The following is a 24,382-nucleotide window of genomic DNA, read 5'->3' as shown; positions in this document are numbered from 1 at the left end:
AGTTTCTGGAAAAAAAATGAAAACCAAAACATAGGTAGTCCATCCAGTGCTGGATGAAAGCAAATTCCAGCTGTTCTTAGGTCAAGAAGAAAACAGTGAAGCCACCTTGCAAGAAAGAGCCCCTGGGAAAGGCTTCTGCAGGACCAAGAAGCACAGACATCTGAAAGCAGCACAGGCCTGGCATGGGCAGTACTCAGCAGCCCCATTTCCTACCACAGAAGTGCTTTTACAGGGAAAGCATAAGCATGTCAGGGGATTTATCTGCCACTAGTGTTTCTATAGCTGTCTAAGGTTAGCAGGAAAAGTACTTCAAGAGTCTGAATTACTGTTATTACAGAGTATGAGATTAACCCACCCCTTACAGGCAGGTTGAGCTTATCTTCTAGTCAAAATTGAACCTTTTAATCATCCTTTTTCATTCCTGCTGGGATGAACATTCAATCAGACTCTGACCTTAATGAGGTCTTTTGTATTCTAAATCTAATTCAGAAATACAAGAGAGAAACAAAAACAAAGGAGAATAAGGCCTTTAAAAATACAGCTCTATAAATAAAGATATGTTCTGCCACATGAAGAGTGCATTCCTCTACTGGCTTTACTCAGGTTGTGAAAACTGAAACCAGGGGTTGGAAAGGCTGAATTTGACCCTGAATTTGCATCCAGCTACAAAGAAGGGTCTTTAATGGACTCTAAGCTTTAGATCTGCAGCAAATGGTTTCACATGTGGCTTACACATAGAAATATTTCCCATTTCATTGATGGGCGTGCATTCACTTCATGTTTCTGTTAATTTTGAAAAGGGGAGCTTGAATTTCTTCAGGAAAAAGCACCCCAGACACCTGCTGTTCTCTATTTGCACAGACAAAATCTGCATCAGAACAGGGACTGTGATTAAACTGAAGGTTGCTCTTCCTAAGCTAGTACTCATCCTGAATACAGCACTGAGAGCTGTGTTTCAACATGGTGTTTGCCACATCCTACACATCCTGAAGCCAGCTGCACGCAAAGTCTCACTCCTGAGGGAGCTGCATGGTAGCAAAGGTGCCTTAAAAATTATTTGCATGGTGAACACCTATTATAAATTGGTTTGGAAGTACAAATTTTAGCCACTGACAGATGATATCAAGCAAAAACATCTAGGCTCTACCCTGCCCTTATGAAGCCTTTCTCTTCAGAGGCAGAGCTGGCAGAGAAAGGTGTGCTTCCACATTACCTGCGCCCACGCTGTCAACACAGCGCAAACCCACCAAGACCTCAGGCAAGGACAGCAAAGTCTGAGCAGGGGATGGGTGCTTTGAACCAGGCTCCCCTCTGCCATGCAGAGATCCCATCTGGCAGCAGAGTAGAGCAAGTGCTCTCTACCACCACAGACTGATCGGAGTGCCCGTTTTGGGGGGAATCTGTTTCAGAAGCACCAGGCCAGTCTAAATTGATGTGAGATGATGCAAACAACAAAAGCTTCCAGGGTCTGTTCAGAGATGTCTTTCAAAACCAGCTTCTGTTCATGGCTGTTCTTTTGTTTGTGAAATCAGTGACAAAAGTGAAAATACCTAGTGTCTTTTCTGCATCGTGAAGAACTACACCTAAAACTCAAACACAGCTTTGGTTCTGTTACTGTCAATCACAATCTGGTGTCTCAACAGCAAGAGCCATAGGAATTTTTCATCTGCACACACCACACTATTTCAATTGTTTCTCATAATTGCTCTCTCACTCATTTGCCTCATCCAAAAACTTTAAAGTAGATTCTTAAATCACCATTAGCTGATGCCTGCCAGGCTTTATTAGCTGGCAACAGGTTGCTGCTCCAGAGAGCAGTGTCCCGTGGAGGACACGGCACACAGCAGCACAATTAACCAGCTATACTGGAATTGCATAGGAAAGGTGACACTGCAGGACCACAGCCAGCATCCATCACATTGTTCCTGTGATCTCTTCCCACACTCCTTTTACGTTCAAATGGCATATATAATCTTTCCAAGATTAACTTGGCTTCCTCTTTATTAAAGCATCAACTGTGGAAAAAGATTGATTCCACTTTCTACTAAAATCAATGTCATTAATATTTATCATTATATTATGCTTCCAGGAGCTGGTGACTGTTTACCTGTAAAGCTATGCCTGGTTCAAGGTAAGACCAAGCACTCTGCTCTAGCAGACTGTACAGGGAATGTTTTTTTACCTCTTACCTGACAGTTGTTGCTCCAAAATCCCAGGAGAAATACAATTTAATACAACATCTAACCCTGTACTTTGGTGGAAATAGACAACACAGCACAAACACTACGTGCACCAGTTAACAAACCAACCAAAAAATGTTAGGGCAAAACTGGATTCTTCTCAATTATGTCAATGTGCGGCAATCAACTGTTTCTCCATGGTGTTTTCTTTCAGAGCAGAGAGGAGGAAAGCATGATGAGGAAAGACCTAGCCAGCCAGCTTTCCTTCTGCTCAGCATGTAGGAACCCAGAAGATTTAAGAGATCAGTAGCTGAAGTAGATAGCAGTTAACATTGCTGCTCTGAATTCTGAGGTGGTTTTATTTCAAATCTGAAAATGAAAAAAAGAGCCTGCAAGCCTGGTCTGGATTAAATGGAACTTGGTTGTGTGCCAGAAGAAAATTCATCACACTGACATAGAGAGCCTGCTAGCAGGAATAAGGAAGAAATCAGGAGCAGCTTGACTGGAAAGGGAATGAATATTCTGCTCAATGGCAGTTTAAGACTATTTTTCAGCAGAGGCAGAATGCCAGCAGCTGTGCTCCTGTCTCCATGGCAAACTGGATCTCACGACTTCAGAAGGACATATTGCAAGGCACCTTTAGCAACTCCTGGGTGTTGGTGCTCAGAAAAGAGAAGACTGGGTGCTGAGGAAGGAGCCAGGAAGGAGCTGCAGGAGTCCTTCGAGCAGAGGGCCCCACCAGGCAGCACAACCCCAGTCTGGGTACAGCACGTGGCCTCTCTCTGTTGCTGGCTAGGGAGGCCAGGAGGCAGAGGCCAGCTCTGCTCCAGCTGGACTGGGATCTGAGACAGCCAGTCACTGTGTCCAGCAGCTTGTACACGGCAAACAAGCCTTAACTAATGCACACAGATGGGCCAAGCATGTTGCCAATACACAAGTGCATCCTTTAAGGCATCAAAGGTCCAGGGCCAAAGCAACTACAGAATATCAATTCAATCATGGGAGAAGGTGCTCCCCAGCAGCCCTGCTGGGTGACAGCCACTGTCCTCCAGCCACCTGATGGGCAGCCAGCAAGTCTCTCTCACTCTGTCCTTTCCAATCTTCCAGAGCAGTTGCACAAGGTCCCTTTGACTACACAGCTTAGTTTTCCATCCTCCTCTGACCATTCCCAGGAAGGAAGACAAAGCACACCTAAGTACAGATTGTGGCTATGTGGTGCTTTCAGTGCTTTTGCATGACAAGACAATGACAAGGTCAGTACAGCTGGATAAACTGAAAATGAGTTTTGCAATTCAAGCTTACTATTGCCAGCTTTGCCCAGAAATTCAATCCCTGCCTCATATTTCTAGCAGCAACTGGCATTTACCAGCACTCAAAATATCAAAGAACATTTAGAGGAAAACAAAAAACCCAACATTGCCATTGCTTTTACACGTTGTTACATTGCTGTTATGTGCAGAAACTCCCCAGTGACTTTTCAAAGCTGGTCCAAATGCCAGGAGGGTTTTTTTGACAGACTTGTTAGATCAAACTGAAATGTGCTAATCCCTCTCTCCCCACCAGCAACCTGCTAATGACCAGGGTCCCCCATGCCCCCCAAAGCTGCCTCTTACCTGTCTGCCACCATGTGTCCACAAGGGTACAGTGCCCTTCTCCCACCACCTGGTAGAACCACTGCCAAGCTTCCTTGTTGATGGGCTCTCCCACTAGACCAAAACAAGAAAGAAAACAACCTGAGACCCAAGAGACTGCGGGCAGTTCATTCTCCCTCTTGGTGTACAACAAGCTGAACGCATGATCTCCAGGCAGAATGCTTCCAGCACTTCTGCTGTGATGCACAAAGGACTGCGATGCACTCATGTAACTGAGGACTGACTTTTTCCAGAAGGACCAAAAGGCAAGCAATGAATATCACTGAAAGTAACTAATCAATGCAGGTCATGTAGTAAGAACCTCCAGAACAGAAAATAATGCAGGAAAATGCTGCTTGGGTCACCTATGCCAGTAAAATTCAAAGTGATGTCCTTTACCATTAGATAAATCTTTTTAGCCAAGAATGTGATCCTGCAAAATAAGCTAGGAAACAGGCAATCACACAAAAGTTCAATGGACCCAAAATGTCATTTTGTTGCTTCTTCCGCTGAGAAAATATTTGAATAGCCAGACACAGAGCCCGCTTTATCATCTTATTTCTAACCACATCCCATGTGGTCAGCTGAGCTCCTCGGGCATCTTCATTTCACCAGCTAGAACCCCTTGTCTTTTTCAGATGAAGATTTCATGCCCCTTACCTGAACCCAAAACCTTCAAGGAAGATCTGTCATATTTCTTCACCCACTCTTCTCCATAATTCAGCAGCAGGCGTATCGCTGTAGGTGCTCCATAAAACTGATTAATTTTCAACCTTTGCACCACTTCCCAGTAACGACCTGCAAAATCACACTTTTAAAAAGCTGGAAGGCTTTTTACCCTTCCAGCACGGACATACTGCTGCAAACACTCAGCTGAAAGGTTAACAGCCAAAGCTGGAGCTGCTGCTACTGTGAGTACAGAGGAAAAGAAATGACAGCTTTTTTTTCCCTACCCCGGATTCACAGATGTTCCTGAGTGTTGTATACACATGTTCCAAAGCAATGGAGCTTACCTCTCCTGAGCAGACAGGTCATACTGTACAGGTTTCTGAACCTCTTCTGCCACATTGCCATGTCTAGCCAAACCTTTTCCCACCACCTCCTCACCTGGGTCAGGGTACACTGGAGTGCTTTCAAACAGGACAGAGGTGGCTCCATTGCAGAGTGGTCCATACACAACATAGCTATGTCCTGTGATCCAGCCAATGTCGGCCACACAGCCAAAAACATCGCCTTGCTGGTAGTCAAACACATACTGCAAAGATAAACGTAAGGCCAGCTGATTTCCTGTTGGCAGGTGCTCAAAGGAAAGGTGCTGGACTGGGCATCCAGATGGGAGCAGGAGAGCACATGAGGCAAGTGGCGCCAGGCGTGTGGGACACGGCCACACGAAGACCAGCCCAAGGTGAGGAAGCGAGTCAGAGGGACCAGCACCAGGGCCCCCAGGCTCCCAGCACATTTGCAAACATACAGGAAGCACAGCTGTACCAGCAGCTGCTCAGCTGGAGCAACAAAGCTACAACCAAAGCTCAGAGCCTTAGATACCTATGGTTTCCTACTCCAGGTGGTTCACATGGGAGAGCTGATTCTGAGTCACAGGGAAACTGCAGACTACAGAGTCTCAGACCCTTCACCAATATCAACAGATTTCCATGAGAGATCTGGAGGAACTGATGGGTGCCCATAAAACATTTTCTGAGAAATATTCTTAGCTGATCAGCTTCTCTATACAAGTGCATTGCTTTCCAGAGGCTACCCGCTCCTTGCTCATCAAATTCAAGATAAAGATCTGGGAGAACTCATTATCTTGTCTTGGATATGGAAATCTAACTCCTCTACCATACGGTGAAGACGTCCTGACTCATAAGGAGTCAAGTGTATGGATCAGAACTAAAAAAAAACCCCATGAGTGTGTGACAAGGGTGTCCCAGGTGAATGTGCAAAGACCACAGAGATCACACAGGTCAGCTAATCCCTCCACCTAGAAAAGACAATTCCCACCTTACTTTTCCAAGTGCCTTTCCCTCTCATGCACTCTGCATGTGGAGAAAATGCACCAGGGTGCAGATCTACCTTCTGGACTAACAAAGAGATGCCTTGGAGTTTACGCTGTCACTTAGAAAAGCTGACGTAACAAATGCTCTTCATACAGAGAAGTCTGACACTTAAACATTCAAATCTTGTAAAAATTCAACCATGTCAGCCTAAAGAAAGAAAACCTTCACATGAATTGTGTGTGATTACAAACAGGGTGATACCACTAAAGCCAGGTGGAAATCTTTCACTGCAGTCCTCTCCTCTTTTCACTGTTACCTTTTAATATCCAGAGCTCAGACCAGAAGCTTCAAGAAGCAGTGCCTTGACTCTTTCCATTTTCAAGAGAAAGAAGGTTAAAAGATTTTCTCTTGATCACCCAGAAAAGCAGAACAGCGGTGCAACCATAAGGAAATACAATTCTTTTTCTTCGCACAAAAAGTACTATGCAAAGAGGCTATTTTAAGAGTCCAGATCCTCTCTGAAATAAAAAAGTCCAGCATCCCAACGCAAAATACTACAGTAATATCCACATTACCAATGCCAGTAAGATACTTACCAGAATCTCCTCAGCTGCAAATTCTGGGCAGCCAGCATTGGCACATTTTAAATGCAAGAGCAGCACTGCCATTTCCTTGCTTTCATAACTCTAGGTTCAGGTTTGCATAGTAATCATATTCCTCAGAACAAATCCTGAAGATTAATTACATAGTTCAGGCATTTTCCAGCTTGTTACAACCAATAAGCCAACTGAGCAGCAAGCAGAGAATACAGCACTTTTCCCTGAGCCAGGTCCTCTCTTGTTAGCACTGCTGGAAGGTAAGTGAACCCTTTCCCAGAGGAGGCAGCTGAGTTACCCTTGTGTGTGAGAGCAGCGTACAGCAGGTATCCAGCCTGGGTGTGAACAATTCCTTTGGGTTTCCCAGTGCTGGCCCGATGTGTACAGCATGAAGAGCATGTCTTCACTGTCCATGCTCTCTGGAGTGCAGACGGAATCTGCCTTGGTCATCTCCTAAGAAAGAAAAGGTGGCAATGACAGAAAGACTTTGGCTATACGGAGCCAACCATCACACTCTGTAGGCATGGCAACAGTGTCCAGAGACAAGAGCCACCATTGCTGTCACCCCTTCATAAATGTCCATGGATTTATCATAGCTTATATGGGCTCACCTAGTGAAAGGTTCCTTGTGGGTACATAGCATCTAACCTTTCCACCAGTACCTCTGCTGGGCAGAGAAGTCAAGGAGAACAGGCCAGATAAAATAACATTTCAGGAAAAAAAAATGGTAAGTCATAGCTGTTTACATTTGAAGCCTTTGCAAGGTGCTGGTGGAAATCCAAATGTGACTGCAAACACTTGACAGCAGCAGCAAGGCTGACTGGGTACTGCTTAGTACCTTCCTTTTCCTCTAAAATCTGTAGTGCTACAGTTAAACTGTGTGTTCATCTCCCTTCCCTGGCCCCAGCAATGGATGACTGTCCCTGTCGATGTGATCCTCAAATTTCTAATTTCTTTCTACCGAGGAGAAGAAGAGTGCTTTATTCTCCTGCCTCTGTCACTCTCTTCATACTCCCTTGTTTGGCCAGCTGGGTGAGATCCTCTCCTCACCCCCTACAGTCAGAACCACAGGAGTGAAGGATGCAATGTCCTGCTTGGTCAGAGCTTCTCTTGAGCTCTGTAGTGTCTTGATGAATAATGATTTCTTGCAAGAGTTAATTAGGCGGCTCCTTGGAGGAGTTTCTTGGTACTGCCTTTTTATGAGTATACACTGTAAACGCACTGTATTTACAAGGTGAAACACTACCATCAGTAGGTCCAGTTGTTTAAAAGTGTCTGACAAACAAAGCTTAATAAAATACAAAGAGTTCACAAAGTCTGGTGTAATTCTTAGCCGCTGAGTTACAGCACTGCTGCTCATCTCAGGTATTTCTCATGACATTTCAGCACTGCCAATTCAGGCTGACTTGCCAGTTTTTGAAACAAAGATGGAATCCTCATATGCTCCATTACAACATGAGCTTAAATTTTGCAATAAGCCATTGCACAGGAGCTGGAAAGTACAGCTGCTGTAAAGAACAGTAAGGATCTTTAACAATATTAACTAGTTAATTTCTTGTTTGTTTCAGACCCTACAAACTGACAGTGGGATGAGCTCAGCTCTTGGATCACTAAAGCACGTCAAGCTGTTTGCAGACTAAGCAAAATAATCACAACATCCTTTGTTGGAGTAAGGAGTAAGACAATTTCTGAATAAAACCTGTCTTCTCTGTTTAACTAACACTAGTACTTCTTTCTATCTCATGTGACCAGCACAGAGGCTCTTGAGCAATCATCTTGCCAGCAATTAGCTTTTTCCAGGCATTATTAGCATGAGTAGTTCCTGTTTACTACTGCCAGCAAACTGATAAAACTACTTCTGCATTAGCCTGGAGTCCCATGTGTGCCAGCTAAACACATAAAAACAATGGCTGTTTTCTTCCCCAGGAAGCACAGGCTCTAAATAGTCCCAAGCCATCACTGTTCTCCCACCATGGGGCAACCACAACGCTGTTCACGGGCTGGATGAAGCCTCTCTAGGAACTTCATCATTTCTGCACTGCCTTTCAACAGTGTCCAGTCTGAGTGCACATGCAATCCATAACACAGCGTCGGAACACGGTAAAATAACAACGGCCACAATGGTCTCAGTGACCTCTGGGTCTCAGGAAACACTTCCTAAATCTCAGCACTGTTTGCAGGACTACTGAAATGGAGCAGCATAGCCCTGCCCGTATTGAGATAAACCAGACATAGACTCAGCTGCTCTGCATCACAATCCTAGCAGACTGTAAATACAGGCAGTCCATTTGAAGATGAAGATCCAGATGCTGTAAGGAGCAGAACTCAGGCCCCAAAGGCACATATGGAGAGAAAGATTATCCTAGCCAACATGCAGACCTAAAAGCAGTTATCCAACAACAACATACCTCTTCAAGGGGAATATCACGGTCACCCATCTGGACTTTGTTATCTGTCCTCTGAGCCACAAACACATGTTTGATGCTTGGACAGTTCTTCACAGCTTCATCCACAGTTGTCTTCAGCTCTATGATTCGGCCTCCCCTGACTCCCTGGTTGTATGTGATAACTGCTTTGCATCCAGCTAAAAAGAGAAAGAATTAGCAGACATGCCAGCCTGTCTTCCAGGCCAGTAAGCACACCCAACTTTCATTACTTTGGGGGTGGTGTATAGGACAACACGTGTGACAAATACTCAGAACTGCTGTCAATCAAAACCAGTCAGTGTCCCTGATGAAAATACTTTAAAACCCACAGAGACACACAGAGATTAAGGGTAGCTGGGACCTCCATAAGTTCTTTATCTCCCCCACCTCAAGGCAGGGTCCACTTCAGCTAAACCACTTCTGACAGCTATCCCTTCAACCTTCCTAAAACACTCCAATTGCATCTACTCTACTCTTTCCCCAGCAGTCCACTCCAATGTCTATCACAAACATGAGGAAGTCTTTCCCAACATCCAGCCTATGTGTCACTCACTGCAATGAAATCATCCGTCCCTGCCTTGCAAAGCTGACATGGAGAACAGCTTCTTCCTAGTTCCCTGTGTGAGGGATAACTGAACCGTGTACTTGCTCTCTGCAGATTAATTCCACTAAAAAGAAGAAAAAAGCATGAAAATTTCTGTAAGACTTACTCCCTCACACTAGCCACAAAGAAACTGATGTGACTGCTAGGACATGAGCCACTGGCTATTTCTCTCTTCTGTTGCTATTTTTAGCACCACTTTTTACCTAATCACACTATACAAGTACTTTGGGGCTGAGAACAGCTCTGTCTGCTGGTACAAGAGCTCAGAGAGCGGGGCAGGCTGCCAGCACTTCCAGTACTACACATAAATCACAGCATCACAATTGAGAATGCAGAATTAGTACTGTGCAAGAGTATCAAAGAAACACTGCAATTATACTGCAAAAGAACAAATCAGGCCCTATCCCTAAGCTCTGGTTTTCTTTCCAGCTTCACCGCTCTCAAGCAATAACCTGGTGCACACTGAATGTTAAGCAATTTATTAAGTATTCTAAGGCCAGAGGACACTGCATATGTCACTCAGGAAAAGGCTCCTCACTGCACTCGGCAGGGGAGAGTCAACTGTCCTGCTAGGTGAGAAGGAACCAAGAAATCAAGGGCTGGGATATGCCTTGGAGCACTGTCACAGAGGCGTTTGTTCCCCAGTCTGCATCTACTCACAGTCCAGGATTCTCCCAGCCAAGGACTCAGCGCTGAATCCAGCGAAGACCACGGTGTGAACAGCACCGATCCTGGCACAAGCCAGCATGGCTGCCACCGACAAAGGGGACACAGACATATAGATGGCCACCCTGTCCCCTTTCTGGATCCCATATTTCTTCAGGGTGTTGGCAAGGCGGCAAGTCAGATCCAGAAGTTCCCTGCGGCACAGAAGGAATGCTGTCATGTGACTCCACAACCTGCTTTACATGAGGTGAGCAAAGAAAAGAGGAACTTGGACAGAGTGAGGCATCATGATCACCTCTGGACCTCATCTCAGCAGTACAGGGCATCTTAAAGAAGGGTGGCCTGGGGCATGGTGGTAGCCAGGCTGCTCCTGCTATTGTGGAGAGGAGAGAAAAGGGTGGAGTGGTGATTGCTGCAGAAGGACAGGTGAGAGTGCTGCAGGCACTGCCCGGAGCTGCCAGCCTGTGATGTGGCCACAGCAGCCAGCAAGACAGGGGCTGTTGTGCTGCCTCCAGGAATCAGGGCTCATTTCAGCCACACCTGATGCCTTTTTTACCCACAAGGCTCAGTCAGAAGCTACTGGGAACACAAGTGGGATAAACACAAGATTAAATGGAAGTGTTGTCCAAGGACTCCCAGCACTGTTTACATCGGGCAAGAGCTGGAAGTGCTCTGCAACCAGGAGCTTCTCTTTAAATTGCAAGGGTAAGCAACACATTTGCATGCACAAGAAAGAAAAGAAGTCTGGAGACACTTGTGTAAGGGGCAGATTTTACAAGATTCTCATCAAAGCTGGATCACCTGCAGCCCAACAGCCTTGCTGCCACTCTTGCACAGAGAAAGGAACACTGAGAACAGGAACTAAGGCTCTTTTCACGGGACTCACTGCTGTGACATGGTGACAATAGCAAAAACGTTTCTCTAAGGAATGAAAAAGCACTTTGTGGGCAAGTGCTTGCATATATCCTTATTCTGATGCCTGCACAGGGGATAACACAATTGCAGGTACACCTGGCACCAAGATGCTGCCATGAACAGCTCTGTATTCCTGCAGTAGAAGGGCTTTGGGAACAAGGGGTACTGTGTCAGGTGAGGAGTGGTCTCATGCCAAAGGAGGAGGTGCAGCACAAGGTGCTCACAAGGGGCAGCAGAGCACTCCTTCTGGTGCCAATCATCAGCTCCGAGGAGCAGACTGGCAGAGTCTGCCAGAAATTACAATTGTCCTCTGTGTTCACCAACTCTCTGAGTACCAAGGCCCAGAGAAGAGAGACATCTTCTGCTCTCCAGCATGTTCATCATCAACCTGCAACCTGCAAACCCTTAGGGGTTGAAAACTATACCACCATAACTGTTAACAAAGAAATTAATTTTGGTGGGCTGTATTCCCTAATAAGCTGTAAAGAATGAATCCTTATCTTATGTGTCCTTTTCTCCCAGAACTGCCCATAGCTACAAAACAACCCCAATTTTCAACTGGTGGCTGAGCTGCAAATAAAATGAAAAGTTATTTCTGGTTCATCAAAAATTATTTTGTTCCTTTTTTTAAACCCTTGCAAGTTGGAAATAGGCAAAGCTGAAGTGCTCTGCTTTGGAAATGTCTTACCAAAACTATGGGCTGAGAATAACTAATTTTTGGAGTGTCCACCCCTTAACTTGTCTTAAACCAAGAGAGAAACAAGGAAAAGGAGCCTCAAATCCAAGGCACGGCACTTAATATTATTTATTCTAAGACTTTTCCTGTAGTATCAAGTAAACAGTCTATTTCTGAACTCGGAGAGGTGGCCAGATATGTTCAGTGCCTGCTCTCTGGCAGTAGCTGGTAACAGCTGCCCCTGCAGAGTGACCACAGGCCTGCAGAAAGCAGGGATGGAGCAGCTGCATCCCAGACTGAACTCCCCCTAATGCCTTATAGTTAGAGATCAGCCTAAACTCTAAAGCACAGCATTGAACACCTCTTCCCAAGCCCCTCATGACCATGGAAGTGCACAGTCAGTCAGATTTATTATTTTGCTTTTACTGAGTTCATGAACTGAGCAACTCTGTGCAATAACAAATTCCCACCCAACCATTGGTTTGGTGCCGTGTCCTAACAGGCCACATTTTCTGGCCTGGAATTCATCTGATGCTGCATTAAATAAAAATCTCAATGTGGATAAATAACAAAGAGGCAAAACAAAACTAAGCTGCTCAACTGCAGAGCACATAAAGGGAAACAAGCCCCAGAGAGACAGCTGTGATAAAGTAAAATGAAAACTACTTATCTGCAATGGGAAATACTCAAGTACTTTCAGAGCTGAAGCCTCTTTCTCCTATACAGAAATGCCAGTGTGTTTTCTGAGCAACTCCATGATTCTTCTTGTTCCTCTTGCTTATTCAGGACTCAGTGACCACAGTGGCAGAAGCTCTCATTGGTTTTTATGATTAACCCCAATTTAACATTTGCTCAATGAGAGTGTATAAGTAAGGTGACAGACAGCATGGATCAGTCTTTACCCACAGCTCTATTTGTCTCTTCTTTGTATGCTGAAATGCTGGGATAGAAAGGCCTTGGAGGTGCAGCATATGAGGGAATGGACACAAAGGCAAGGAGAAGGTGAAGCCAAGAATTCCAACAAAGAAATCCACGAATGCCTGAGCATCAGGTATGTCTTTTGGCTCCTGTGGCAGCAAGTCAGGCTTCCCCTCCAGTTCAAGAAAGGGAGTTAGCAGAAATGCTGCATCAGGAAGCCTTCCCTTGACTCCCTCACTCCTTCAAACACATTTTGTTATCTAACTCCTCTCCTCTCCTCTCCTCTCCTCTCCTTCCCACGGCTTTCGCAGCTCCCAGCCCAGGAGTACAGTGAGCCCCCAGGCAGCACCTTCTCCACATTCACACCCAGCACCTCACCAAGCAGAAGCCTTCCAGAATAATGCTTCCCTTCGCACCTCCCCCCCTGGCCTGGAAGCAAGACACAGGAAAATCCAGGAAAACATGTAAACCAGAGATTTCAGCGAGGAAAGAAAGGGAGATCTTAGTTTGTTCTGACCCCAGAGTGGCAGAGCAGTTGGTACATGCCAGCAGGTCACACATTGCCAGTTCTTAACCCAAACACATCCTGGGGAGGAACAAGCACCCTGCAGAGTCACTGCACCTAAACAAACTGAGCAGGAGGTAACCACAACCATCATCGCCCTCCCCATGTGCTACTGCTGCCAAGCTTGGCATTGTAGTTCCTCCATCACACAAGAGTAACTGAAACCCTCAAACCCAGCAGTGCCCCACCCCTGACACAGGGGCAATGCCATGGAATGTTGGCTGTGAGGTGTGTTGGTAGCAAGGCACATCCACCAGCTGCCTGCACTCCCAAGGATTTCAGTGCAGCCCCTCAGAGCAGGGCACTGCACTCAGCAGAGGCGGGCAGGAATAGCCACTGGAGAGGAACAAAGCCACGGGGCACACAGAGGGTCCCAGGGCACCCAGCTGCCTCTGTGCAAGCAGGGCAGACAGCAGGAGGATCTCAGCAGAGCCACTGCAGGAGAAGGAAATGTGCTGCAAGCAGAAGGAAGTGTCCAAGCCCTCTTGACAGAGACAGATGAGAAACCGCAGAGTCAGTTCATGGCACAACAGTCTGAGGATCCTCTGCAAAAGCAAACTGTAAGAGCTGAGAGCAAGTCAGAGAACAAACTGGACAGCAGAACACTGCTCCAGTGGGTAAAGTGTCAGACAAGAGCTGAGAAACAGGGAAGCAGCAACCAGCTGGACTCAGAAGGGGAGACCATTTGCAAAGGAGAAAGAGCAATACATCCAGTCTGTGCATTTAAAACAAAGCAAGCCAGGAAGATGGCAGGTGCATTAATGAACACAGAAAAATGTCCTGCTGCTGGACAAATGTGGTATCAGTGGTAACCAACAGGACCTATTTCTTTCTTTTTCTGTATTATTTAGAACTTGAGTAAGAAGATTAGAGTGTTAAGGGTAAAACTAATAATTAACTCTTGTGTCTCTCTATATAAGGTGTGTTTTCATTCTGCCCATGAATAAGGCTTGGGGCCTGTTGTCTTCCAGACTCATCACTCTCTATATAGGCATCTCCTCAGCTACCACAGCATCACTTCTAAGCACAAGACCTACAAGGCCGGCCCTCCAACAGAGCCAGCAGATCATTGTTCAGGCCAGTCCTTCTGTTTAATCTAACAGACACAGCACTCCTCTCCCTGTCCTTACATCTCTGCTCAGGAACTGACAGACCGTATTTCTCCCAGAGCCCTCCCCAGATAAAGCTGTGCCTGTGTTTCCAGAGCCCATCACTCAGTGCAGTGTCTGGAACGACTTCTGTAAAACCCATCAGCACCACGTGGCACTTCTCTGACGCATTTCAGGGATGCTTTGCAGAAACAGCTTTCCAGTAAGTCTGATGTTACCTTTTGCCACAGCAAGACAGCCTGCAGCTTTCTAAACAAAGGAAGACAGTTCCTTTTACATTAAAAAAAAATTGCATCAAGACCTTCTTTGGGGAGCAAGATTTTGCAAAGTTATTCTAAAGTTTTTCTTACTACATTCAATGCCATATACAGGCTTTGACAGTACCTGTTTTAGGTACTTAGCTACCTGTTTTAGAGACTTAGCCCAAGCCATGTTCTTCTGCTGTCATGGCACAAATGCTGGGTTGAGTATTTCTTGCAGCAATCAGTTTATTTCCTGGAACTATAGTTTGGATTAGGCTGAAAGTGTTTGAAAATTCAGGTCAAGTGTCCAAACTGGGCATTAGAGCACAACTGCCCAGCCTTCCTGCAGACATCCTGAACTAAAGGCAAGGGACACCCCTTGCAACCTTTTTCAGGTGAGAAAGTGAAAAATCCATGAGCTGTCTTGGATGAGGAAAGCTGAAAGCCTGGGCAAGATTTACTTGCAACTTCAACTTAAAAAGGCAACTCTGGAAAGATGGAAAAGAGTTTTGCTGCCAATGGTAAGTACCATCATGGCTTCCAGCTACAGTCTTCACTGTGATCTCTGATATAATTTGAACTATTTTAGCTCAGCCTGAGGAATCCATTGGTTTTTTAAAGGCATGGCTGTCATGCTGCTCATGAAGATGTCCAACCACTTCTCTCCCACCTACCTAGGACCCTAATTTCTGGTCCTTTAGCTTTCCTCTCTCCCTACTTTCTATTTTGCATTTTGAACTTTCCCTCTGACAGCAACGTTTTCTGCACCAAAGTGATCACCCTTGTTTTGAGACCTGCAGCCCTTTTGAAAAACAGGTTAGCTAATGCATTCTGCTGCCCACTTCCCATAGCTGCCATTGACAACAGCCATGAGATTTTGCAGATCCACTGGGTCACAGGTGGGTGACTTGTAGAGACCATGGAAAACCAAGGAACATCAGAGAGAATAACTTCATGTCAGAGAAGGGGAGGGCTGGCATAACTTTAGCTGCTGTCTTCAACACTTACTGTGGTTGAACTTACAGAGGCTGCAACCCAACAGCTCCAGCCACCAACTCCACCTGCTTTTATAAGACACAGTGCCTTTAAAAACCCAGGCTCAGCAGTGCACTGGGGAATTCCTCTGCAAGGTTTCAAAGGCTCTGGGCCCTGACGATATCCACAGAGCAGGACAAAACACTCCCAGTCAGGTTGGACCCTTCTGACAATAAATTCAGCTGTCAGCTCACAGCAGCACAGTCCTGCTCCTAAGCCACGGCCCTATCAAGGAGTGTTTGGTGGTTTAGCCTCTGCAGAGCCAGAGAGCCTCTTGATAATGGATTTGCATGATCTGTCCCCACTTTGCTGATTGCAGCCACCAAAGCCCAGGAGGGTTGTATTCCCTGTTGTCATAAAGCAGTAAAAAAACAAGTCTCTTGGCTTCCCATTCAAAAACAGAGATAATTTTAAATTTAGCTAAATTTCTACTTGATAGAAATGAAATCCAGACGGAGGAAAAAGCAAGAATGGCCAGGGAATTTTTTTCTTGAAAGGCTGAGTTGCTAGAGAGACAGAACAAAACTCAGCAGTGAAAAAGATCATCACAACTGAGCTTTAAGAGCAGCCATCATCTCTTGGTGCAAAAATGAAATGTTTCACCTATGGCTTTGTGTATCTTTGCCAATCAGCAGATGTTTGGATTCTTCCCTCAGCACAGAGCACTTGAACTCTGCTGCACAGACAGAACCCACCTTGCTGACACACGTGCACAGGGATGTAGGCACATGGTGGCACAGCCCACCAGCTCTTTGCCCACAGCAGAGGCAAATTGAGGCTTTAATTTCTGCCAAGGATGAGCTAGCTGGGACAGCACTTTGCAATGCAGCTGTGCTTCTTGCCAATGCATGGAGGATGTCCACTGATGAAGGCTTTTCCCTTCCTCAGGGAGGAGAAAGCCTGATCCAGCCCTTTTCCTGCACAGCCATCTTCTTCCTTGGCAGGATGTGATGGGAACAAGGCCAGCACTCAGCTGTTTTCTTGTCCCTGACAACTCCCCAGAGGAGAAGGCAGAGGACCCAGGCCAGCAGCTGCATCTTTCCTTGTGTCACTTATCTCTGAGGAGAAGCAGCTCATAGCAGCAAGCTTTGCAAAGTAGATAATGCAAAAAACTGGTGCCTTGCAGTACATTGCACATAAGTCCCGCAGAGCCCTCTCCCAGCTGAGAATCCACAACCTTACTCAAAGCTGGTCCAAAGCAGTGCCCAAAAAAAAGTCTTTGGCTTCCTAGAGTGCCATGTCCTTACTCTAAGGCTTCTATCCATTAACAGCACATCCAGATCCTAAGGAAAGGAGCATCTCTCTTCTGCCACAGCTATGTCCAGCATCCTTCTCATTCCCTCTTTATGCTGAGGCTGATGTGCTACAGGAGGCTCACCAAGGACTACTCAACCAGCATCCCAGCTCCTGGGCCACTTCCTTCTCTGATATGCTTTCCCTCACAAAATTTCTAGCTCAGATAAGGACTACTGCAAAAGGTTTTCAACTAAGCTCTGTCTCAAAGAGAAGTCACTGCCAACACACTGTGGAGAAAGCTTCCTGTCCCATTTAAAACCTGTAAAAATGCAGCCCAAAGACCACAGAAAAGGCAAAATACTCATACAGTATTTCTGTTTTCAACAAAGCTATTCCTGACTTAATGAGATAAGCAGAAAACCAAGTGACCTGTTTTACCACGTGGTAGGACCAAAGTCTCAACTCAAATGCAGTCACATCTCATCCAGAGTATCAGGCAGAAACAGAAACACGGCTCTCAAAGATAGGCAGAAGTTTGAAAATAGAGGCTGCCAACTCATCCTTCACTTGGATGTTCTCCCTTCTGGTACCAAGTACTGTATCTCTGTAAGGCTGCACAAAGAAGGGTTCAGTTTTCAGACGTGGTTTACATGTCTTTGTGTCACAGCAATCACAATTCCACAGGCTGAAAATACACTACCTTTCAAATGCATTTTGGCATGGCCAGGAAAAAAAACCAGTTCTGTTGCTGTTCAAAAGGGCCATCCCTTATCTCCAGAGATCGCAGATAAGATGTTTGAGTGTCTGGAGCAGCTCAGTACATTTCAAATAGCAGCCTAAGGGGGAGGCTGGAGTTGCCTTGAATGAGGCTGTGCTATCTGTTTGGCTGCTCCCCTTATCAGGATAATCTGAGCACAATTGTCACCTCTCTCCTACCCCTAGTTTTCATGCCTGAGGCATAAAGAGAGAGGTAAAAGTGCACAAACCTGGGAGGAAAACACACCATACATAAACTCTGGTAGAAACCTTTGGTTCCATCTCCATGTTTGCCACCAGAATGGCAAAAAGCAAAAGCACTTAGCCAAGCTACCCAGTTCATTACAACCATATTTATATCATAACAGGCCTAAACACCCTGTCAGGTAACAATACCAAGGTTAAAACCAATACACTCCTTTCACAGATTTATATCAGATAGTGTTTATTTCTGTTGCATGGAGCACTAACCTTTCAAAGTTATTTTTACACCCACTCCTCCCTGCTGACCACTTTCCTCACTCCAATGAATAATGTTTCCAGGAGCTTTAACAGATTCTGGAGATGAAATCAGACCACCAGAACCTATTCAGACCCAAAGGTGCTTTGTAAACTTAGCTCTAGGAATCCCAACAAGTTCCAGAAAACATTCTATAAAGGTCTGATACTAGGACTTCCTACATCTCCTCTGCTTTCTGATCCAGCAGATCAAACATCTGGCTCCCAGAGATTCAGCAGCTCAAACATTTGGCTCCCTAAAACATGCACTGAGGAACATACAAGTCTGGGAAACATTTAACTCTCACTAGAGACAGAGGTGATGTAAAAGGCAGGACTGTCTCCTAAATGAGGGCATATAGCAAGGAGAAGAGAAATATGCTTAAACCTGCCATATTCTAACAAACCCTACCATCTGTAGCATCAATTACAAGTCAGTGTCACTCAGAGCAACCTCAAGGTTGTTCTAAACTGCTGAGGATGGGGAAGAGGAACATGGGGAGCTTAAAATCTCCTTCAGCCAGGGCTCAGTATCAAACTGTTGACACGAGATGTTTGCACCAAAACATTTGCTGCTCTGCTGAAACCAGAAGCTGCTCGCAGAAATTCTCCCATGCATATCTTCCACAAGCAAAAAGGAAACTGTCAGGTGAAAAAATCCCATTTCCTGTTCCCCCACACTGCCAGGCATTGTGAAAAGGTGCCATACCTGTATGTGACATGCACCGCAGTCCCAGGTTCATCTCTCTCCCAAATCAAAGCCACTCTGTTCGGAGACTTTTCAACGTGCTGATCCAAGCAGTTTACTGTAAAAAAAACCCCACAGGTTTAAACAAAGCCTGATCATATGAAAGGTGCTTTGTAAACTTAGCTTGGCTGAGAGCAACAGCAAGCAAGTGGAAGATGAAACATCAGGTTTTAGTTTGCTAGGCACATGTATAACAGAGGAACTGAGAGCATCTGCAGCTCTAGTAAAGCTATACAACAAATTCTGCACTTAACTGGCACAGCTGCCTTAGAGATGGATACTCATGAGAAGCCATGGCCAATTCAGCTCAGCTTAGCTCCACTGGCTGAGCTTAAGCCAGCCCAAATCTTTCCCCTGCTCCCAGCAGCACAAAGACAAGACACCCTTTTGATGTTTTTGCTCCCCAGAGCAGCATTTCACTACAGAACTCGGACAGTTCTCCCCAGCTGGTATATTTAGCACTGCACCATTTGGATTTTCTAATTAAAGCTCATGTGAAACATTTTTATTCCAGGGTATAACAAAGAACTGAATCTCAGCTAACTGAAAATATCTAAAACAGCAAACCCAAAGTTCAGACACCTACAAATTACCAGACTCCTGGGAAAGACTAACATGTCTCAGGCTGTGTACTCCACCTCCTAAAATTTAAAGGTAAAAAATTACCTTTTAAAGGTGCACATCTCCCCCTCAACAACTTAAAGTAGAGGCCTTAGGGAGAGCAACCAACCTGAAGAAATTTATAGAATCCACAAAAGAAACCTGCCTGCATGTCCCATAGCAACCTGCCTGATAGTTAGAGAGCATCCTTGTAAAGTATTAATTCCAAGCTTATATGACACTTACTTATTGCATTGTAATCTTTCAATTACTTTATTTCAATAGGCAACTAGTCAGGGACACTGCTGTATAACTCAAGAGAAAACCTTTTTTAAAATTGCTGGATTTCAGACCATATTTCCTGGAAATATTAATACTGATGGGAAAGGATTTCATTTTTCCAGATAAATTAAGTGCAACACAAGCTGTGTGCTGTAGTAGTTTTGGCTGTTCTGTGATTACACCATCTCACCACCACACGGTGTGGGAATGAGCCCCTAAAGGTGCACAGAGAAAGAAATCCCTCACAATTTAACACACCTCATTACAAGACCAAGGGTTAGTCTCGAAAATTTGAAAAAGCGTTCTTCAGCTGTTTAAAGTCTTTTACTTTTAATGTAAAACCCTGCAGCAGTACTATAAAAAATAAAGGAAACAAAGCCATTTCTTAAGCCATCCTAATGTGATACAAGAGGACAAAAGCTCTAATGGGGAAGGCTTTAAGCAGTTACGCACTGCTTTCCTCTACCTGTGTCCATTGCTGTGGCTCGGTCCACAACAAGTAGCAACTCCCACCTCCAAGCTCCTGGCAGCTACACCCTCACATAATGTGCCATGCTACATCGAATCACATGAAGTTGCTCAAGCAACTTTTCTTACTCGTGAGCAGCCACACTGGCCTTCAGAGGGAATTTCTGCTGCAGAAAGCCCCGGCTGAGCCAAGGGGGAGCTTTAGCTCAGTACAAACCGGCAGGTGAACTAGAGCCAAATGCTATTATTTCCTTCCTGATCTTAGGCTTACAAGAGCCTTTTGCTCATTTTACAAAATAGAATTTAGTGACCTCCCCCCTTACTACTACACCCTAATGGTTTCTCCATACATTTTCTTTCTTCCTTGACAATGCTCAGAAACAATTCATCTCAGTATGACATGCTCCTGAGAACGTGTCCTGGTGGGAAATGCAGTAGTTTGCCAGGTTATTCTCCTGAGCAAGTGTTACAGTGCAATAAATCCAAAAGCATTGAAGCTCACAGGTCCCCAAAATCCTACTGCAAGGGGCCTCAAGCAAAAAGCATCAGATGACTCAGTTGCTCATGGTTTAGCTGTGCTGGGAGACGTGCACACAGGATGTTCTGGATCAGGGACCTGAACTGTTGCCATGTTTCTGCAGCCAGTGTCGAATCAAGAGGTGAAAGGAGAAAACCAGAGCCTCATAACAGAAAAACAGCCACTTGGCTGTGGCCAAGCACTGCCTTCACCATGCTTGAAAAGAAAACCAGCAAAAGCAAACCCGTTTAATTCTGTCCATTTCAAAGGCCTATGACTTCCTTTTACGTATGCAAAGAAAACTAAGTGGCATTTAGTGTCTGCTGAAGAACCAGACCCAAGGCTGAGCAAGATCTGGATGTCAAAGACCTGACATGGGATCCAGAAGAAGGTGTTGATCCCACTCTACAGAGGAAATAGATCCCTAAAGTTTGTGCTCAGACAAGATCTTCCTTTCAACAGGAAATAATGAAAACAAAACCCTGGCCAAAATCCTCTGATTGCTGGGTGCTGGACGCAGGGCTGTATATACATGTCCATAAGCTTGGGATCCACTGCTGGGCATCATTCCTTGGGAGGAGACACTCCTTATGTTCTCTGGAAGACCTGGGGAGGGTTTCCACTTTTGCTGTCAAAAAAAAAGTGGCCACAGATATTACAGTTACTGCACTTCTGAACTGGTGCCTTCTCCAGGAATGGGAAATGAAGGACAGACATATTCATCCCTGTTAAAAGACATCACCACTGAGTGGTACCGTGGATGGGGCTGGAGCTCGCTCCCACTGGATGAAGCACAACTGCAGCACTCAAGAGCCTTTAAGGCAGATATGGCCGGACAAAACTCAAAAGCAGTCAGGGCAGCCACGGCAAATTTTACTCTTGCTTCATGTTGAGTGGTGAAGTTGGAGGAAAAGAACAAGATCTTCGTTTAAAAAAAAAAACTCCCTTCTGCCGTGAAAGCCTGGGACCGTTCCCCACCTGTGGAGCATCCTGAGCCACCCCGGGACCGGGCAGCACCCGCGCCCGCCGCCGGCAGAGCCCAAGCTTGGCCATCCCAGCCGATCTCCGCAGGTCGAAAGGCTGCCGCCCGCGAGGCAGCGCCCGGGCAAGAGGCTTAGCCAGGGTTATCCCGGCTTCGCATTTTCTCCCCGTTTCCAGCATTTCGCAATTCCCGGCTTGTTTCCTCCCAGCGCCGCCCAACCGAAATCCTCGCTTTCTCCCCCAAAGTCGGGCGCTGGCGAAAACTCTGCCCCGCGGGACGCCTCCCGCGCATCCCGGAGGCAGCAGCGGGCGGTGCCGCCGGGGCGCCTTACCCGAGACGTTGAGGCGGCCGCCGAGGAACCAGCGGGCGGAACCAGCGGGGTCGCCGGGCTGGCAGGCCGTGTGGAAGGGACTGTCCCAGAGCAGCCACCCCCGCGCCACGTCCGCCCAGAACCCGGCGGGGTCGCGGGCCGCCCGCTCCCACCAGGCCCGGTACCCGCCGGGCGGCAGCGCCCCGGGAGCCCCCGCCTGGCTGCAGCAGCACCGGGCGGCCACCGGCAGCCGGCCCGGGGGGCGCGGGCGGCTGAGGGCGCGCAGAGCCCGCGCTCGGGCGGCCGCCAGCGCCATGGGGACACAGCGCTGCGCCCCTGTCCCCGCCGCGCCCGCCCGGACCGGGGAGAGCGAGAGGGACCGAGCGAGCGAGCGAGCGAGAGAGAGAGACCGCCTGCGGGGAGGGGCTGCCCCGGCGGGGCGGCTCCGGGAGCGCCACACCCCGCACACCCCGCACACCGCACACCGCACGCCCCGCACCCCGCGCACCCCGCACACCCCGCACCCCCGGGAGCATCCCGCGCCCAGGGACTCCCCGCATACGGGAGCACCCCGCACCCTCAGGCACCCCGCACCCAGGGACATCCTGCCCCTCCCGGGAGAAACCGCGAGAGATACGCCTGCACCTGGAGAGATAGACCCAGCACTTCCCTCTGTGGGGATATCACCTGCACGGACGTTCAGGCAAGGGTGCACCCCTGTTCACACCCTCGCCACCACAGCACGGGTGCCCAGGTACAGCCAGGCGTTTAAACATAAAAAGCAACTCTCGACACACACGCACCCTGTCCTACCTCCAGCCGGTGTCCATCACCACTCACCCGGACACTGAGCACAAAATGAACATGGCCAGTGGCACGGTCCTCATGCACAGACAGTCCTTGTGCTTGTGGGCAGGTGGCAAACACATTTTGCCTTCGTACACCACCATAAACACGGATGTCATAACCCTGTCCCCTCTGCTCAAAATGGGGTGTCTCTAAGTGGGCTACACATCCACGTGTTGCTTGGCAGCCCTGCGAGCACCATCATTACCCCAGCATGGAAGTCCTGGCTTTAGTATCACAACACTTCTTCCTCCATATTAATCTAGGGACCAGATTTCACCCCAGCTTCATGGTGCAACCCTCAACAGTGAGTAGCGAGGTTCTACAGCAGGTAGCAGAGCTTATTCATTGTGCATAGCAGGGACATGCTCTTTCCTGGCATGAATAAACTAATTCTGTTAGACGGCTTGGTCCAGCCTCCCAGCAGAGAGTTTGAAAGCTCAGAGGGGCATGGTCTGGGCATCCTTAAGAAGCGCCAAACTACCTGAGCACCAAATCTACTCACTCCCAGGATTTGGGTAGGCAAAGCACATTTCATGTTCAGAATTAAAAACTTGAAATAACTCTATATGCTATGAAACTTCTTCTGGCTGTGGTAGAGACAAAGAGTGTTTTTCTGTTCTAAAAATATCACCAGGCACTTTTTTGTGTGTGATTTTTGTGTGATTTTCTGACACGGCTGAACTTTTCTACTGTGTTTTATAGGTAACAAACAAGAATAAATACACTTTTAATTTCCTTGTAAAGCTGGCATTAGCACATGGCTGCTGTAGTTCGATATTGCTGCCTTGTGTTTTGACTGTTGCTTTTTGCTTTGCCCAAGCCCTAAATTCCAAGCAGCAGCAGGTGTGCCACCTGGTGCCAGACAGGGGCACGGAGAGCACTTCAGCTTTCACTTGGTTTGTCCAAGGATTGCTCAAAAGTTTTTTATCAAAGATGAATTATATGCAAATCCCACCCCTTTCAGGATTTCTGAGGAATGCTTTTCACAAAACAAACAAATGAGTTCTCAAAAAAATAAACCAAGAATTTAAATTATTTGGCCTTAAAGCTTACCTGCTTCATTTGTGGATCTTGAGATCTGGGAATGATGCCCTTCTCTGGTTTTCTTCCACCAAGACTCATTTTCCTTTTCTACCAGCAAGTTCTGTTTTGCTCATGACTCACCAAAACATCCCCCGCTCTCAAGTTTTGGCTGCCTTTTTCCTCAGAGATAACCATGGTCAGCAGCAACACAACCCAAATCCAGTGTGGAGGCCACCTGATCACCCCATTCAGATGGGTTGCTGGGCAGAACAAGCACAATCCCAAATATCTTTTCTTGCCTCCAGAAGAGCTGAGGAGAGGGGGAAAGAGTCCCTGAGATTTTGCAATGCCTACTTGTTCTAGCTCTGACTTTCTGAACAAGTGAGTGAAGGCTGGCATCAGGCTGTTGACTTTTTGAGAACCAAGGGCTGTTACAGCAATTCTCGTTCTTAAGTATTTTGAGTGTGCCAGGAAAGGCTGGTGCCGGATAGAAGACAGGTCACAGAATTGCTTCCTGCATTCACTGCATCTCTCTCCATTCTTAGGGCTCTCC

The 24,382-nt window shown here is 46.7% G+C and overlaps 1 protein-coding gene across 1 annotated transcript; it reads right to left on the bottom strand.

Annotated features, from left to right (window-relative positions):
• Positions 1-6: 6 nt before the first annotated feature.
• Positions 7-22,325, bottom strand: LOC116441871 (acetyl-coenzyme A synthetase 2-like, mitochondrial). The gene is given in 9 exon segments (XM_032104268.1): positions 7-3,886; positions 4,472-4,609; positions 4,919-5,066; positions 6,695-6,775; positions 6,777-6,857; positions 8,813-8,988; positions 10,095-10,294; positions 18,760-18,856; positions 21,979-22,325. Coding segments are annotated over 9 exon segments (1,401 nt in total). The 5' UTR covers positions 22,274-22,325; the 3' UTR covers positions 7-3,701.
• Between the last annotated feature and the right edge of the window lie 2,057 nt (positions 22,326-24,382).

The sequence above is a fragment of the Corvus moneduloides genome, chromosome 3 (genome assembly GCF_009650955.1).
Source record: "Corvus moneduloides isolate bCorMon1 chromosome 3, bCorMon1.pri, whole genome shotgun sequence".
NCBI classification, from domain to species: Eukaryota; Metazoa; Chordata; class Aves; order Passeriformes; family Corvidae; genus Corvus; species Corvus moneduloides.
The sequence above is the reverse complement of the archived record's forward strand: the minus strand, read 5'-3'. Positions and strand labels throughout refer to the sequence as shown.